We start from the raw sequence: 16,435 nt of genomic DNA, 5'->3' as shown, positions 1-16,435 counted from the left end.
CTGGCAGGACAAACCACGCGGAGAGTTGTGGGTCGGATAGCTCCCCTCCCGATGGAGACTCATGGAGTCAGGTGGGCGGGGGACTCCATGTCCCAGCATGCCCCGCGGCGGGCCCGACCGGCCGCGACTCGGGGCTTGGCCCCGGCCCTAGCTCGTCGGCTGTGTATTGGGGCGCGTGGAGGCTGCAGTCACGGTGGCGCCCGCGGGGACGGAGGTGGGAATGAGTGAAGAGGAGCAGGGCTCCGGCACTACCACGGGCTGCGGGCTGCCCAGGTGAGCCGCCTCGTACCGATCCCTGCCGGGAGAAAAGCGTGGCGCGGTGCGGAGGAGTTAGCGGCGCGGCCCCAGCATGCACCTGGCCTGAGGGTTGTTCCCGGCAAGCACTGGGGTAGTGGGCCGTGGTTCCCGGCATGCATCCCGGCAGTGGCCACTGCCTCCTGCTCTAAATAGTTTGGGTTGGCCCGGTTCCCAGACTGCACTTGGGGCACTGGGCTTTAATGCCCCCGACCTTCAGTGCATTTGGTGGGTACCGGGTCCCTGGCCTGCACTGTGTCAGGGGACATGCACTTGCGACCTGCACTGGGGTACAGGATCCTCTTCCCTAACCGAGACAGGAACAGTGCATTCCCCGCTTGCTCTGGGGGCAGTGGACCCTGCTTTCCCAGCCTGCATCTCTACTCCACATTGAATCCAGCTAGTGTTTGCTGTACTGTCCGGGGTCCCCTGGACCCTATGTCCCCCATGGTGTGCCTGGGTTTGATAGTGCTTGGCCAGGTGGGTGCAGAGTTGGAGGTGTGATGAGGGTCTGTGCCTCCCGCCTCCCTCAGTATAGAGCAAATGCTGGCAGCCAACCCGGGCAAGACCCCGATCAGCCTTCTGCAGGAGTATGGGACCAGAATAGGGAAGACGCCCGTGTACGACCTTCTCAAAGCCGAGGGCCAAGCCCACCAGCCTAATTTCACCTTCCGGGTCACCGTTGGCGACACCAGCTGCACTGGTGAGGAAGGCTTGGGCAGCCTGGCTGGGGTGTGCATTCACAGGGCCCTACTGGCTTTGTTTCTTGGAGTCTCTTCCCAGTCGTCTTCTCTGAGGCCAGTGAGGGAAGGAGAGATTTCAGGGGGAAAAGCCACTGTCTGGATTGGGAAAACGGGTCTGTGAGGAGGTGGGTAGGACTTGGGAGAGTTGGAGGAGCAAGCAGGATGGCCACAGTGCTCTGGCAGATTGCCATCATCCTAGAGGAGAAGGGGGAGATAAACCCAAGTCCCAGTGAAGTATTTGGGGGAGTATGTGTTGGCTGCACTGGTCTCTGTTCCAGGTGCTTGACCAAATTCCCAGTTAATCTTAAACCAGTCTAATCCAGTGACGTAGATGGTAGTATCCTCATGTTGAATATGAGGAAAGTGAGACCCGGAGAGATGCAACGACTCGTGCAAGGTCCCATGCCTCGTAAGTGGCAGAGCCAGGCCTTGACTCTAGAGCCTACCCTCTTTCTACCTTTGCAGTCATCTGTCTGTATTGAGAGAAAAGAAAGTGCTTCCCAGGGGAAAGTAAGGCAGGGAAAGAATCCACACCCCAAGGTGTGTGAACTCAGGAGCAGTTTATGTCCGACATGACTTGATTTGGGGAGCTCCTGGGAAGATAAAAGCCCTTCCTTCCAGCAGCTAGTGTAACGCTTCCAGTCTTGGGCAGGGGCACCTGGTGAGTGGGGCTTGGTTGACTCCCTCCAGTTGTGAGGAGAGAGGCTGTGGGATGCTGGTTTTTCTTCTGTCCTCCCAGTGACGTCCAGTATTGCCCACGCCCCTCTCCCAGGTCAGGGCCCCAGCAAGAAGGCAGCCAAGCACAAGGCAGCTGAGGTGGCCCTCAAACACCTCAAAGGGGGGAGCATGCTGGAGCCGGCCCTGGAGGACAGCAGGTGAGGGAGGAACAGCCAAGGCTTCCTAGAGGCCCTGCCAGGAACGCAGGCCCCTGTGCGGCCACCTCCTCTGCCCAGTAGGGCTGGCCTGGTGGCACTTAGCCGCCTCAACCTGGGCCTCTCCCTGAGAGTGTCCTCTGGACGAGCTGGATGCTTCCAGGGCTCCTGCTGCTGTGAAGGATCCTTGGGGGGGGAATGTCAAAGGGCTGTGGCTGTGGTTTGGGCCCAGGCTCGGGAGGGTGTGGGGCGGAGGCTGAGGCTAGAGGGGCCACTCCCCAGCACGCCTCCTCTGTCTAGCACGTTGTCCCTCCTTCCTCCACACGTTCATTGGAGTTTGTAGCCTCCGTGTTTCTTGAGTAGGAAGAGACCCTCCTTCCCCTTCTCTCAGTCTTTTTGATCCAGTGTTTGGCAGCAAAGGATCATCGCTGGTGGTTAAGCTTCCCTGAGTCTTTGGCTGAAGTGGAAGAAGTTTTCTTAGGGGATGGGCAGGTCAGGAGGACCTGGGTCCCCACCCTCTACCCTCCCCCCCGTCCCCCCACCCAACACATGGGTGTGAATCAAAGGCCCCCTTCCCCTCGGGAAGTTCTTTTTCTCCCCTAGACTCTTCACTGCCTGAGGACATTCCAGTTTTTACTGCTGCAGCGGCTACGACTCCTGTTCCATCTGCTGTTCCAACCAGGTATCTTGTGTTTCCTGACTGCCTGAAGGGGGCGGGGGGGTGGGTGGGAAGGAAGGGGTCCTGGCTTTTGGTCCCCCAGCCTTTGGACTCAGGCTGGTCAGGCAGGAGCAAGTCTGAGAGTAAACAGGATGGAATAGTTGGGGACCAGCACTTGAAGAATTCGTACCAGCTGGTAAGCTCTTGGGACAGGAGGGAATTTATGATTTTTAAATAGCCACGTGGATGATATTTGGCCATGTCTGAGGGTCTTGCAGGCCCCATTTGCTTCTGAGTTGGTCACATGATGGTCCTGTGTGTGCGTCCCATCAGGTGCTTCCAGGGACTGGATATACAGCCCCTCTCCCACTGTCCTGGCAAGGTGATGATCTTTTGTTCCAGAAAAATCTCAGTGGGCCTGGGCCCTGGAAGAGACCTCACTTGGGTGGGAGGGGGAGGAAGCAGGCTGGATGTTTGGACAGACAGCTGCCTGCCGGGTGGGGTGTAGGGAAATGGTCATGGGGACGCCGAAGCAGGGCTTAGGACTCATGGGGAGCTGCAAAAGGGACAGCCCCAGCAGCTTTGGCCTGGACCCTTTTTCCTTCAGGAGCCCCCCCATGGAGGTGCAGCCCCCCGTCTCCCCTCAGCAGTCCGAGTGCAATCCTGTTGGCGCTCTGCAGGTGTGCCCCCATCCTCATTTCCCACGCATGCCTGTCTTCCCTTGAACCTGGGGCCATGAGGGACGGTCATGTGGGGCTCTTCCCCTGTTCTGAGGGCTTTTCCCACATCCTTTATTCCTCCTCTAACCTGGAACCTGAGGCTCCCAGGGGAGGAAGGAGAGGACGAGTCTTTTCTCACTCAGCCTTGCACACCCTTGTCTCTCCCTTCCAAGGAGCTGGTGGTGCAGAAAGGCTGGCGGTTGCCTGAGTACACGGTGACCCAAGAGTCTGGGCCGGCCCACCGCAAAGAGTTTACCATGACCTGCCGAGTGGAGCGTTTCGTTGAGATTGGTAACCGGGCGGAGGGGAGTTCTTACAGCTACTCCAGCCCCGGCCGCAGGCAGCTCCTAGCCTCTCTCTGCCAAAGCCCCGCTGTCCTGGCTGAGCCCCTGGCTCGGCTCCCTTCCTCCTGGCTTCTCCCTTGCACTCTGCCCTTTGCCCCCCTTCTGGCTGACCAGGTTCTCAGGTGCATGGCAGGTCCAGAGCTCCTCTTTCCAACTGACATCCCGTGAGGGGACCCTCAACCTTCAAGTTTGAGCTGGGTGGAAAGCACTGGGTCTGTTGACGATCATAATCCAGTAACCCTCTCCCCACACGCAGGCAGTGGCACTTCCAAAAAGCTGGCAAAGCGTAACGCGGCGGCCAAAATGCTGCTTCGAGTGCACACGGTGCCTCTGGATGCCCGGGATGGGAATGAGGCAGAGCCTGATGACGATCACTTCTCCATTGTGAGTGGTTTGTGCGGGCCAGGCACCGTGGTCCATCCTCCATGCCAGGCAGGGCCCTGGGGACATGGGCCTGTCGCTCGGGAGTGAGCCTCTTCTGGTCCCAGGCCTGCTTCTCCCCATTTTCCTACCAGACCCAGAGTTCCTTGGGCCCCCTCTCAGCCTCAGCTACAGGCCTGCCTGGTGAGTGCTGTGGGGAGCTGACCCAGCGCAGGGGCCCTGCAGCCTGCTGTTACTGGCATGAGGAAGGCTGCCTGGACCCCTGGTCCAGAGTCTAGTAGTTAGAGGGGCCAACTCGGGGAAGGCAAGCTGGATGAAGCATTCATTCTGTGGGCTTTTCCCTCCTTGGCATTGAACGTTCGGTGCCTGGGTCTCAGCTCATGGTTGCATCTTTCTCACTGTCCCCATCTTGTCAGGGTGTGGGCTCCCGCCTGGATGGACTTCGGAACCGGGGCCCCGGCTGCACCTGGGATTCTCTGCGAAATTCAGTGGGAGAGAAGATCCTGTCCCTCCGCAGCTGCTCCCTGGGCGCCTTAGGTGCTCTGGGCCCTGCCTGCTGCAGTGTCCTCAGTGAGCTCTCTGAGGAGCAGGCCTTCCATGTCAGCTATCTGGATATTGGTATGGCTAGTGGGGAGGCCGGGGATGGTGGGGACTGAAGCAGAGCAAGTACAGATGGGCCGACGGGGGTTGGGGAGGGCATGATGGTGATGTGGATGTACCCCTCCCGGCTCTGCCTTCCCACCCAACCACGCCTCCCTCCTCTCTTTTGCTCTCCAGAGGAACTGAGCCTGAGTGGGCTCTGCCAGTGCCTGGTGGAGCTGTCCACACAGCCGGCTACCGTGTGTCACGGCTCTGCAGCGACCAGGGAGGCAGCCCGCGGCGAGGCTGCCTGCCGTGCCCTGCAGTACCTCAAGATCATGGCGGGCAGCAAATAAAGCCCCAGCCGGACTCACGGACGTGCACCCCTGCTCCCTGCCCTTCTTGCCCCCAGCCTATGTGTCTGCTCAGCTCTGGTACCCCTGGAGGTGCCATCTCTACCTCTGACACAGACTGCCTGCCTGCAGGCTCAGGAGGACATAGGGCCAGGAGCCAGGGACCCCAGGGCCTTGGCTGGCTCAAGATCTGGCCTCCTGTCACTGGTGGTGACGAGTGGGAATGAAATCAGGGGGCTCTCCTCTAGAGCCCAGAATAAACGCGCTGCCTCTTGGATTCTTACGTCTGCTCTGGTTTCTCTGACTGGTACTGATGACAAAGGAGGTTAGCACCAGATTGCCTCCCCTGTTGTGCCTCCCCACCTGGTTCCCCACACGTCCCCACACTTGCCTTTCTAGTGGCAGGAGGCTAGGTACAGTGACCTCCGGGGGCCCCACTGCCTGTGCTCCTGCGGCGCTCGGGTTTTGTGGAGATGGAGGGGGCCGTGGTTCTGGTCCCAGGGCTCTCCCCCAGCCCTTTGAAGTCTCATACAGGCAGACACATGGATTCAGAAGCTGGACAGCTTTATTTGGGGGGTAGGGGGAGGGGGGGGGGGTAAGGGAGATGCGGCACTTTCAGTTGTGAGCCTTGCACGCAAACATATCAAGGGATGATGTGTCGCTTCTTCCCAAAGCGCTGAGGGGCAGCCAGGCTCCAGAACGGGGCGCTCAGCTCCTCCCCGGCTCGGGGACCCAACTGCTCACTGCTCCAGGAGCCCCGGGTATTTCTGCCAAACCTTAGAAGAGATCCATCCTCAGCTGTAGGTCCTTTCAGCCCCTCCCAGATCGCCCCCTGCCCCTTTCCTGTCCCTCTGGCCCCTGCCTTGCCCAGTGTCCCTCTCAGACTCACCTCTGGGGCTGAAACCGAAAGGCTGAGCTTCGGCCGTGTCTCTGCATGGCCTGGAGCAGGGAGTGCAGGAATGACCCAGGGGTCTGGGCCTCCTGCAGCGGGCGGGGCCTGCTGTCTTCCTCCTGTGGTACAGGGCCATCGGGGAAGGAAGATGGGCAAAGGCCTTGGATGTTTAGGTCACCAGGCAAAGGGAAGCTGAGGAGCCATTTCCTCAGATATGAGGACCCAGTGAAGACACTGGCAGCCCGAGTATCTGAACTTGGAGCTCAAGCCTCCCGCTGAGACAGAAAAATGGTGACATGGAGAGGGGGTGGTAACTTACCACGAGGATCTGCCGTCCTTCGTCTTGGCCCCCTGGTCTTTCAGCACAGCCCCAGTCTGTTAGCAGCAGTACCAGCAGCAGCACTGCTGCCCGCCTGGAATCCATCCTGCCATCTGCCCTCCTGCGGCTATACCCGCCTCTTATACCTGCTGTGCTCCGGCCCCCACCCCACAGCAGCCTGAGGGGGGATCTAGAGCAGGCAATGGAAACGCACGGCTCCATTAGGAGCCGCCTGGGACCCCCTCCCATGGCACCCCCGGGACTTCCTGCTCCCAGCCTCCGGCCCCCAACCCCTAAGCCTGGAGTTAGAGACTTTATTAGATGCATAAATCCTGTCTCCAGAGCTCAAGAAGCATCATTAATTGCAGATGTTTTGTCAGAGCCAGGCCCTGGGGGGCCTTCAAGAACCCCCGATTTCTCAATAGGTTGGAGAGCGCCAATTGATCACCTGCTCTTTCCTTCCTTAGAGAATAAAAGCATAGAGGAAGTCTTCTAAAGAAGGGCTAGGCATTATGTCCCGGGACAGAGGGAGGAACTAAGAGCCAGGGTTAGAATTAGCCAGAATGACGGAGCCCGATCCTTGCCATGACTGTGGCTGCAGCTGGGGTCATCCAGACCATTCACACCCTTGCCTACATGGCTCTTGGGAGGGTTGAAAATGGGATCACTATTCTGAGATTTGCCTGTGGACAGAAAAGTGGGATACAGAAGGAGACTACAAGGTTTCAGAGCCCACACAGTGGGGATTGCTTCAAATCTCTGCAGACTGATCCTGTCTTCACACTAGAGAGCGCTGCTTAGGACCCGCCTCACCTGGGCTTCTGGAGCCATCCTCTGCAGTGAGGCACTGCTGCCACCCTGTGGCCACAGCTCCGCACTGTCAAGTCTGGTCATTTCCTTTTTCTGCTCTTTGAAGGGTGGTGGTTGGGGGGGGGAGAGGGGGGGGAGATGAAGGTTCTTAAGCCTCATTCTAAGGAGTCACAGAAAGGCAGGGGCAGGAAACTGGGGTTGGAATATGGCTCTGTTCACCTCCTACTAGTCACCCCATCCTCTGCCTGGCTCTGACCTGTTGGAGCAGGTGACAGGAATTCTGCCTTAGGAAAAAATCAGGAAGGGGGTCCTTCAAAGTCATCTGATACAGTTTCCCTTCTGATCCTAGAATCCCTTCTTCAACTTCCCCTGTCCCCGCCCCGTGTGGCTCTCTAGCCTGTGCTGGAGAGGTGCCATGAGGTAAAGAGTCTGTGGATCAGTCTTGGGCAAGCCATCTCTCAAAACCCACAGTCTCCTCACCGAAAAACATGGCAACGTTAAAAGGAACTACTTTCGAAGGGTGCCTGGGTGGTTGAGTTGGTTAAGCGTCTGACTTTGGCTCAGGTTATGATCTCGTGGTCCATGAGTTCAAGTCCCACGTCGGGCTTTGTGCTGACAGCTCGGAGCCTGGGGCCTGCTTCGGAGTCTGTGTCTCCCTCTCTCTCTCTGCCCCTCCCCCACTCACACTCTTTCTCTCTCTCAAAAATAAATAAACATTAAAAAAAAATGGGGCACCTGGGTGGCTCAGTCGGTTGAGCATCTGACTTTGGCTCAGGTCATGATCTCAGTTTGTGAGTTCAAGCCCCACATCGGGCTCTGTGCTGACAGCTCAGAGCCTGGAGCCTGTTTTGGATTCTGTGTCTCCCTCTCTCTCTGCCCCTCCCCAGCTCGTGCTTTCTCTCTCTCACTCTCAAAATAAATATTGAAAAAAAATTAAAAATTTTTAATAAAAGAAACTACTTTCCAGGGTGAGCATTATTTGAGATACTTTTTGTAATCCATTCGGCACAGGATCTGGCACAGAGCAAGTGTCCTCAAAACGTTAGCAGTGGTGATCCTTGCAGAGAGTCCCAGTGAATTTTCCATCTCCTGAGACAGTGGTGGGGCAGACTTATCCGTGTGCCATGCTGGCTTCCGTCTCCTGTGGCCTCCACCAGGGGTCTCAGTGTGCCCCACTAAGTCACATACTGTTGCACATCTTTCATGTGTGCAAGCCTTTCACGTATTTGATTCTTCCACTCTATTTTTTGTTAAGGGGACATCCCTCTTTTAGCAAGCCAGCTAGCAACCAATCTATAACTTTGGATAGGTAGAATAGAGCAGGTTTTGATCTGCATGTTCGAGATACTAGGTTTCTATTAATGCGGCCTCCCTCTGTAAGCTTGGTCTCACAGTTGGTCCCAAGCACAGAACCTGACACTCATCATCATCACATCTTGGAATGTCACCGCTTCTTAGAAGGGAGGAGTATCCAGTCCACGAGCAGATGGTTTTTCTGTGGGAAATGGATCCTATACCACATCAAGGCCTCTGTCTGTTCTTACCTGACAGAAGTCCAGAGGGGCAGCGTTGTGAGGGTGTGTGAGCCATTGCAGAGTGGCTCTGGGGTCAGACAGAGCCATTGTAATGCTAGCATGTGCACATCACCCTGAGCCTTGAGCAAATGTCAACCTAAACCTCAGTTCATCTTAAATGAGGCATTACCAAGGGGTTGTTGTGAACAGAAAATGACTTAATGAATGCAACACATCTAGTGTTACACCCAGCACAGAGCAGCCAGTAAGTGTTTGCTACCCTGATTCTCCTAGTGTCTCTGATCATCAATTACAAGTGGATCTGAGCTGAGGCTCAATTCAGAAAAGGTCAGGTCTAGCTAACTTCCTATGTCCAGGATGGAGACAGCTATCTTCTTTGGTACGAACAGACATATTGCTGGTTCAGATCCAGACCACTGCAATAAAGTATCGCAATGAGGCAAATCAAATGAATTTTTGTTTCCCAGTGCCCGTAAAAGTTATGTTTACATTATGCTATCGCCTATTAAGTGTGCAAATGTCTAAAAAAATCATGTCCATACCTTAAATTTAAAATATTCCTGGGGCACCAGTATGGCTCAGTTGGTCAAGCATCTGACTCTTGATTTCGGCTCAGGTCATGATCTCAGAGTTCATGAGATCTAGCTCTGTCTCCAGCTCTGTGCTGACAGCGTGGAGCCTACTTGGGATTCTCTCTTAAAATAAATAAGTAAAACTTAAAACAAAGTTAAGATATTGCTAAAAAAATGCTAACAATCATCTGAGCTTTTTAGTGAATGGTAATTTTTTTTTCCTTAAGTAAGCTCTACACCCAGGGTGGGGCTTGAACTCAGCACCCTGAGATCAAGAGCCAATGCTGCACCTACTGAGCCAGCTAGGCCCCCTGCAAGCTGTAATCTTTTTGCTGGTAGAGGACCTGGCCTTGATGGTGATCACTGCTGACTGATCAGGCTGGTGACTGCTAAAGGGTGGGGGTGGCTGTGGCATGGCAATTTCTTAAAATAAGACAATGAAGTTTGCCGCATTCATTAGCTCTTCCTTCCATGAATGATTTCTCAGTAGTGTGCGATGCTCTTTGATAGCACTTTACCCACAGAATTTTAAAAATTAGAGACAAACCTCTCAAACTCAACCACTGCTTTATCAACTATGTTTCCGTAATATTCTCATACTCTTTTTTTTTTTTTTGAAGATTTTAATTTTAAGTAATCTTTACACCCAACATGGGGCTTGAACTCATAATCCCGAGATCAAGAGTCACCTGCTCCACCGACCGGTACTCCAGCCAGACACCCCTGTAACATCCTACCACAAATATCACATCCTTGGGTAGGCTCAAACCATCAACCTTTGGGTTAACAGCCGGACGAGCTAACCGGCCATGCTACAGAGATCCGCCCTGTAATATTCTAAATCCTTTGTCATTTCTAGTCTTGACAGCGCCTTCACCAGGAGAATCTGTCTCAAGAAACCACTTTCTGTGCTCCTCTGTAAGCAGCAGCTCCTCTGTTCAGCTTGGATCATGGGGTTACACCAATGTAGTCCCATCTTCAGGCTCCACTTCTAAGTCTAGTTCTCTGCTGCTATCTCCCCCACATCTGCACGTACTTCCTCCACTTGGATCCTGTACCTTCAATTTGTAAAAAACAAAACAAAAAATCCCCACCCTCTGCAAAGTGCAACTGAACAAGATACGCCTGCAGCTGGGATGGGTTAATTCTCCCAACTTGGGAAAGTGCCCTCCCTTCAGTCCCAGGTCTTCCAAAGCCTCACGATCTTGGCAGCTTTGGTATTTGGATTTCAGCAACTTATTTTCTCACCTTCTCTGGAAACCCATGCGCTCCCGAGCACAACACAGTGAAGACCACCACTGCCTTTCCCACTCTCCTGCAGAGACTCAGGCTTCCTACTTACATCAGTTATACCAAACACCAACCACAAACAGCTTCTAAGTCACTTCTCTTCTACCTGGAAGCCCTCAGAGGCACCTGCTATCTCCTGGTCAAGTTCTGTAGCCTGGCTCCCTCTTCCTCATTTGTGCTAATTATCTAAGGATACATAAACATGAGCAATTACTAGTGACTGCCCTGCCCCTTGCCAGTTCCTGGCTATTATCTGTTTTTCTTGTGAACTCTTACCTGCTTTTAAATAAGCTCCACCCCTCACTTCCAGATCGACCTCTTCCCCACATCTTGAACTCCTGTGTGTGTGTTTGTGTGTGCACTCCCCTAGTCATGCTGGGAACTTTCTGAGAGTAGGGCTTGCTTTTGTTTTTTATTGTTGGGAGGAAGGTGGGGAAAAACACTGAAAGATAAGAGGCCACTTGCCTTCAGACACCCGACCATCCCCCATCCACATAAAGCACACAAGTTCTACAGCAAAGGCTCCCATAATGTGGAGGCCCTTGTGCCCATGGCAGTGCACAGATGTGAGCCCCTGTCTCTACGCCTTCTTTTGTCTTTATGTGATTGATATAAACCACCTACCTTCTCTAGGCTGTGTCTTCCCTGCATCAAAAGGAGGGATAAGAATCTCTGCTCCTTCTGTCCTAAAAAACGGGAGAGTGAGGAAAAGCACAGACATGAAAGCCCAAGGAGTTCCCAGAGAATAGTGGCCAATGAGACTTGTAGATCAGAGTACCGAAGCATTAGACATAACAGTGGTTCTCTTTGATAGTTTAATGTTATATTTGCAGCATAAATAAGGCACAATATATGTCAGGGCAAGGGGGAGCAGGAGAAGGCATGGCTGGGGGGAGAACTGCTGGGTGGTAAGGGGCGGGGGGCGGAAGAAGGCACGGTTAGGGAGAACAGAGTGAAGCCTCTGTCTCAGCCCCGTCCTGGGAGATCGTGAGAGCCTGCTCACAGGGATCATGCCGAGTCGGGTGGCAGGGAAAGGGAGAAGACGGTTTTGTAACAGAACAGCCCGTAGCACTGCATCCTCCCACCTGTCAAAGTCCGCCACTGGGGACTGGGGAGACCCAGACCCAGAGTCGAGCTCCTTGACGGGACGGAGAGGGGCTGCTACATGTCAAAGGTACACAGATGAACAGAGATATAACCATAGATACACACCACTTTCTTTCAACTGACACTATGTCAGGAGGCTGCAGCCTCCACGGTTGGGGCTGGAGGCTCATCTCCCTGCTGGAAAGGGGTGTGTGTGTGTGTGTGTGTGTGTGTGTGTGTGTGTGTGTGTGTTACAGGACAGCTAGAGCTCCAGCCCGTCCTTCCCGTAACAAAGACTGTGGAGTGACCAGTTTGCAAGGGAATATGCGACAATTCCTGTCCAGACCAAGGCAGGACAGGTTTTGGGAAGAAGTAGAAGGAACTCAAACAGATTTTGAGATGAATGACGTGGTTGTTGTTTTAATGGGGGTGGAGGGAGGTACTGGAGGAAGTGGAAAAATGTGTTAGTGCTAAGGCAGAGGATGGTACTTAAAATATCCCTGACACCCTACAAGGATTTTCCAGCTTGCCCCTAAGGCAATGGTTCTCACATTTTAGTGTGCGTTAGAATCACGTGGAGTGCTTGTTAGAGCCCAGCCCAGTTCAGTTTCCCATTCAATAGGTCTGTGGTGGGGCCCAAATGTGCATTTCTAACAAGCTCCCAGATACTGGTGCTGCTGCTGCTACTGAGCCTGGACCACATCCTGAGAACCACCGCCCTAAGGGAAGGTCAATGAAACTAGTGCTCATAGCCATTTCTTACAGCTAAAACATCACCCACCAGTAGCTAATGTTGATGATAGCTCTGTGCTACCAGCCCCCCATTAAAAAAATAAAATAAACCCTAGCAGCTACAATACAAACCTGCATCTACAAAGGACACAGCTGCCTTAGCCTGCCTTATTCTCCCCAGCCTTTTCTCATTCTGGGGGTAGGACTTTACCCCAAGGAGAGACAAATGAACTGGTAATGGGGTGGGAATAGTGGCCAGTAGCCACTTAACTCTCATTCCTGCTGGGTCACCACTCTGAGGTGAGTGGGTGGGGATTTATGTCTGTGTGTACATGCATGTATGCGAACACACAGAGAAATCAGGTTTATACAGTGAGGGGGATGATTAAAGTTGTGGGGGGCTGAAGCAGGATGGGGGAATCCTCTAATCTGCCTTGGGGTCCTCACCTGTCCCATTCCCCCCTCCACCCCTGTCAAACAAAAGTCTAAAGAAAGCGGAAAGAGCATTATCAACAAAGGCATATGTGATATAACTAGGAGGACTGGATTCTAAACGGACTGGTTATGAAATTAAAAAAAAAAAAAAAAAAGAATACATTTCCTTCCTGTGTATACAATGTACAATATTAATGAAAAATAATGATTTGGGGATGGCAAGGAAGTCATGAAAGAAAGGGGGGACTCTCAGGGGAAGGGGGCTGTCGCAGGGCTAGCACCTTTGAAGGAGCCTCTCAGTGTGGAGCAAGGGAGCCTTAGAAACCACAGGAGGAGTATTTTGGTGTCTGCTTGGTGGTTCAGGCTGTAGACAGGGCATGGTTATGGTTAAGTACCCCGTCAACCAGGATAGGTAGTGCTGGAGGGCAGTGAATCAGGAAAAGAGTTAAGAATGGCAGAACAGGCATAGGGAAGGCGGCAAGGTGAGTGAGGTTAGCTCGTCTCCTATTTACCACTACCAAGAGTAGAGGGTCTAGTGCTTAGGACCACGGAGAGGAGTGGAGGCTGAAGGAAGCCAGATTTGGGGTGTACAACCAACAGGGAAAGAGCAAGTAAAGGAGGGCCTAGTTTTTCCCTCTCTAGCAGTGAGGGAAGTTTTCTCAGGCTTTGCAACTCTGAGCAAGCCTTCTTTTAAAGGAATAGGGCAAAAGTCTGCAGACCTGAAGACCTGGTCTGGTACCTTTCTCTATGGCCTTGGTTATCTATCAGCTGTGTCTCCGGAATGAGGTGGGAGGCCTGAATCTTGTGTTTGCTTAGAGTCCCAAGGCATCCACACTCTCAGCTCCTCTCACAAAGTATCCTCCCTTGGGCTCCTAGAAAGGCCACGGTCATTAAGAAAGGGCGAAGTGACGCCCTCCACGACGCTTGGTTCTGGTCCAGATGCGTCTGGAAAGCAAAGGGCAAGGGAGAGTGGCCACACGGCTGGCAGCAATAACAAGTGAGTATAAGTGACATTCCCCTTAACTATGAGAGAGTCTCAGGATAACCAACTGCCCTGCTTTCTCAGTGAGGCCAAGGACCAGCTAAAGAGCTATCTGGAGGGTTCTATCCTGTCCCTTCCTACTGCTTCACCAGTAAGGTTCTGGCAATCCCCTCATTTAGGCCCCAATAAGAACTTCCCACCGATGACAATGAGGTAAGGGCTCGAGGGAAGGAGACATGGGGACTAAGAGACCCTCTAAATAAACTAGCTGTCCTACATGGGGACAGACGGGTACGACTTAAACTTCCTCCACAGCCAAACAGTGAGGCAGGGCACGTATGCAGTGACAAACGGATTCTTAACTTGAAAAACACTAGAATGAAGGGGGAAGAAAAACAGTCCAGGGTCTTGTGAAGGCTCCTTAGGAGCCATAAACTCAGTCAAGCTTTAGGGCAAGGCTGCTGGTGGGAAATCAAGATGATAAAAAATGAAACACAACTAAAGCAGAAGAAAGTCCCAGGGAACAGCCATCAAAAGGAAAAGTCCTGAGTACAAGTTACGGCTGTGAACTGTGGAAGGCAAGTGCAGTCCCTGGAGGTGGGGACTTGTATCCCGACCATCTGCCAGGCCATTTGCTAGTCTGAGTCACCTCGGGGGCTGTTCCTGTTGGGTCCCGGGTGGTAGAGGATGAGAAAACTGTGTTTTCTCTTCCTTCTCTTTACCAGGTGTGTCGTGTTCAGCACTGGTTCTGAAAAGCAGGAGGGGAAAGGAAAAACAAATGCAGCAGAACAAGTCACCTGACTGGCTCACCAGTACAGCACTCTGGGAAGACGGGAATCTCGTAGCTTAGGTTTCCTCATTCCCCCATGACAGCCAATTCTGGGAAACAAACTAAGGAAGGAAGCTGGCAGTTATTTTGCACGTATGTTTAAGATGGAGGTAGGAGAGAGGGAGAAAAGGGCATTCTTGGCTTGGGCAGATGGCAGAAGGTGGCTCTGGGACAATTGGAAGGGATTCATACTGACAGGCTATTAAAGCTGACCTATCTATCCACAGGCCTCTGGCTTTGGATCACTTCCTGTGGCCCTGGTAGAAATTGCATAGTTCAGAGCCAAAGGAAGATCAGAAGTCTTAATGGGGAAGAAAGAGGGACAAGAGGGATGAATTTCTCCCCCTGCAACCTAACGCCTCAAAGTAAGAATGGCTGAGAGCAATAGTCACCAATTTCCCCGGGCAGGCCAGACCTTCCCCAAGCAGGGCTGTTCTGCTGAGATCAGTACTGCACCTTCTCTCTCTTGCCTCTCCCCATGTTACCTGACCCTCGAGAAAACCCACTCAGGACCCTGGCTCTGATGTCGCAGAGTCCTGGGGCTGGGCCTTTGGGGATGCATTGCATCTAGGGGGCATCTAGTTCCAGGAGGCTGCATCGGAAGAAGCGAGACAGAGGCAGGACACAGACGCGGACAAAGAGGGAGATACAGGAGCGGACAGACGACCAAATGGAATATGTGTGCTTTGGCCAGTAAACTCTTGTAAAACATAAAGACTCAATTTAGTAACCTGATAGAATGAGCTTTAAACTATACTGTTCCTGCCTGCCCTAATGATAACTGCAGGAGGGTGGACTGGGGAGGCAGGGAATCAGCTAGTCACACTCGGGGCACTTTCCCTTTTCACTAACAAGCAAGAGCTAATAAGGCCACACAAGATGATCTTGCCAAGGCTTACTGGGAGGTGGAAAAGGCCCCACCTGGAGACCAGGAAAACTCAAGACACAAAAAATGAGGTACCCAAATAGCTCTAGAAATAGTTGAAAAAGGATTAGAATTCTTGGGGTTTGTTTCTTTTTGCTCTGTTTTTGTTTTTGAGTGTTTTTTTGTTTTTGTTTTTGTTTTTTTGGTGGCAGGTAGGGAGGACTAAAGTTTATGGAAGAGCTGGAAAATACTGCTAATTCATGTATCAAAGGTAACTTTACATTCGCCATAAGTGAATGTTTTAACTAGACTTCAGGAAGGGGAAAAGGGGATAAAATAAGCAGCTAATGGGAGACAAAGTCCTGAGCCTATGGGGTGGCTGAGGCGGGCCAGCAGGTGACCTGCCATCAACACTAGCCTCCCTCTACCTAGCAGGAGGTGGCGTGCTGCTAAGGAACAGGAAGCCATGGCTTCATGGGAAGAGAGGCAACTGAGAAACCCAAAACCTAGAAGTGCAAGGGTTAGTGTTAAGAGACAGGTACACATGCACAGGCTGGGGTGATTGTTCGGACCATCTGGAAAGGCCTTTGGCTGTAGGTACATCAGAAACTGCCCCCTTAGGGGATGATCTATGTGGCTCCGGGGCTGGGAGGCTCCTAGTACAGGTGTCAATGTACACGACCATGTGGCTGAAGAGAAAAGCCCCACATCTGTCCGTTACTCACAACACACAATCTTTCCCTCATACCGCCACGTCCAAGGCAGATGGAGGGGATAAGATGACATCTCTCTTGGCTCTCGGGTGGGCGAGCTCTGGCTAGGGACCTCTCCACCAGGGGAGGCATCATCTGCCCGCAGACTGGGACTGTGGGGTCATGATCACATGCGACTGTATCGGCATGCTCAGTTCTGTCCTTTGGCTGGCCATCTGAGTGAGAACCGAGGTGGCCACAGCTTCAGCTGCAGAGCGAACACTGAGGCCATTGCTGGGGGCTGTTGCTGAGCTGTGTTGAATCACAGGGGCTGGAGAACCCGTGGGCTCTGAGCTTTCCTTGGGGCTTTCTGCCAGGGAGGAAGGCAAAGAGCAGAGAGCAAGTGGTTAGAAAACAACATGGACAAACAAGCAGGACTACCTTGTGCCACAG

At 53.0% G+C, this 16,435-nt stretch overlaps 2 protein-coding genes across 10 annotated transcripts in view; one reads left to right on the top strand and one right to left on the bottom strand.

Annotated features, from left to right (window-relative positions):
- On the top strand, nt 1–5,226 carry TARBP2 (TARBP2 subunit of RISC loading complex). 3 transcript variants are annotated; one of them, XM_019419558.2, is made up of 9 exons: nt 31–273; nt 828–997; nt 1,810–1,912; nt 2,496–2,591; nt 3,175–3,247; nt 3,460–3,577; nt 3,887–4,014; nt 4,428–4,629; nt 4,789–5,226. In XM_019419558.2, exons 1-9 carry the CDS (start codon nt 221–223, stop codon nt 4,944–4,946), a joined length of 1,101 nt encoding a protein of 366 aa, XP_019275103.1. In that variant the 5' UTR covers nt 31–220; the 3' UTR covers nt 4,947–5,226. The 3 variants fall into 3 exon arrangements, with proteins under 3 accessions (XP_019275105.1, XP_019275103.1, XP_019275104.1); XM_019419559.2 differs by lacking the exon at nt 31–273 and adding an exon at nt 390–522; XM_019419560.2 differs by lacking the exon at nt 1,810–1,912 and having other exon boundaries at nt 1–273; nt 2,513–2,591.
- Nucleotides 5,227–5,490: 264 nt separating this feature from the next.
- The window catches only part of LOC109249202 (cyclic AMP-dependent transcription factor ATF-7), a 90,830-nt gene continuing 79,885 nt past the window's right edge, over nt 5,491–16,435 (bottom strand). For 4 of the 7 annotated variants that reach the window (XM_053895660.1, XM_053895662.1, XM_053895661.1 and 1 more), the window contains 3 exons: nt 10,986–11,047; nt 5,833–5,954; nt 5,491–5,719 (listed from right to left, as the gene is read on the bottom strand). In XM_053895660.1, the coding sequence (XP_053751635.1) occupies nt 5,587–5,719; nt 5,833–5,954; nt 10,986–11,047 (317 nt within the window). In that variant the 3' untranslated portion in view covers nt 5,491–5,586. Of the gene's footprint in view, nt 5,720–5,832; nt 5,955–6,154; nt 10,864–10,985; nt 11,048–11,162; nt 16,353–16,435 lie in introns of those variants that run through there. The other 3 variants (XM_019419526.2, XM_053895666.1, XM_053895665.1) reach the window with 2 other exon arrangements.

The sequence above is a fragment of the Panthera pardus genome, unplaced genomic scaffold (assembly GCF_024362965.1).
Source record: "Panthera pardus isolate Hobbes unplaced genomic scaffold, ASM2436296v1 HiC_scaffold_6, whole genome shotgun sequence".
Classification (NCBI taxonomy): domain Eukaryota; kingdom Metazoa; phylum Chordata; class Mammalia; order Carnivora; family Felidae; genus Panthera; species Panthera pardus.
Note: the sequence above shows the minus strand (reverse complement) of the source record. Positions and strands in the feature narration are given on the sequence as shown.

What these genes read in the sequence shown, in the direction of transcription:
- TARBP2 (XM_019419558.2), top strand. Translation starts at nt 221, where the DNA reads ATGAGTGAAGAGGAGCAGGGCTCCGGCACTACCACGGGCTGCGGGCTG. An exon ending in CCATCTGCTGTTCCAACCAG is followed by an intron (nt 2,592 to 3,174) that starts GTATCTTGTGTT and finishes TTTTTCCTTCAG; the next exon opens with GAGCCCCCCCATGGAGGTGC. An exon ending in TGTCAGCTATCTGGATATTG is followed by an intron (nt 4,630 to 4,788) that starts GTATGGCTAGTG and finishes TTTGCTCTCCAG; the next exon opens with AGGAACTGAGCCTGAGTGGG.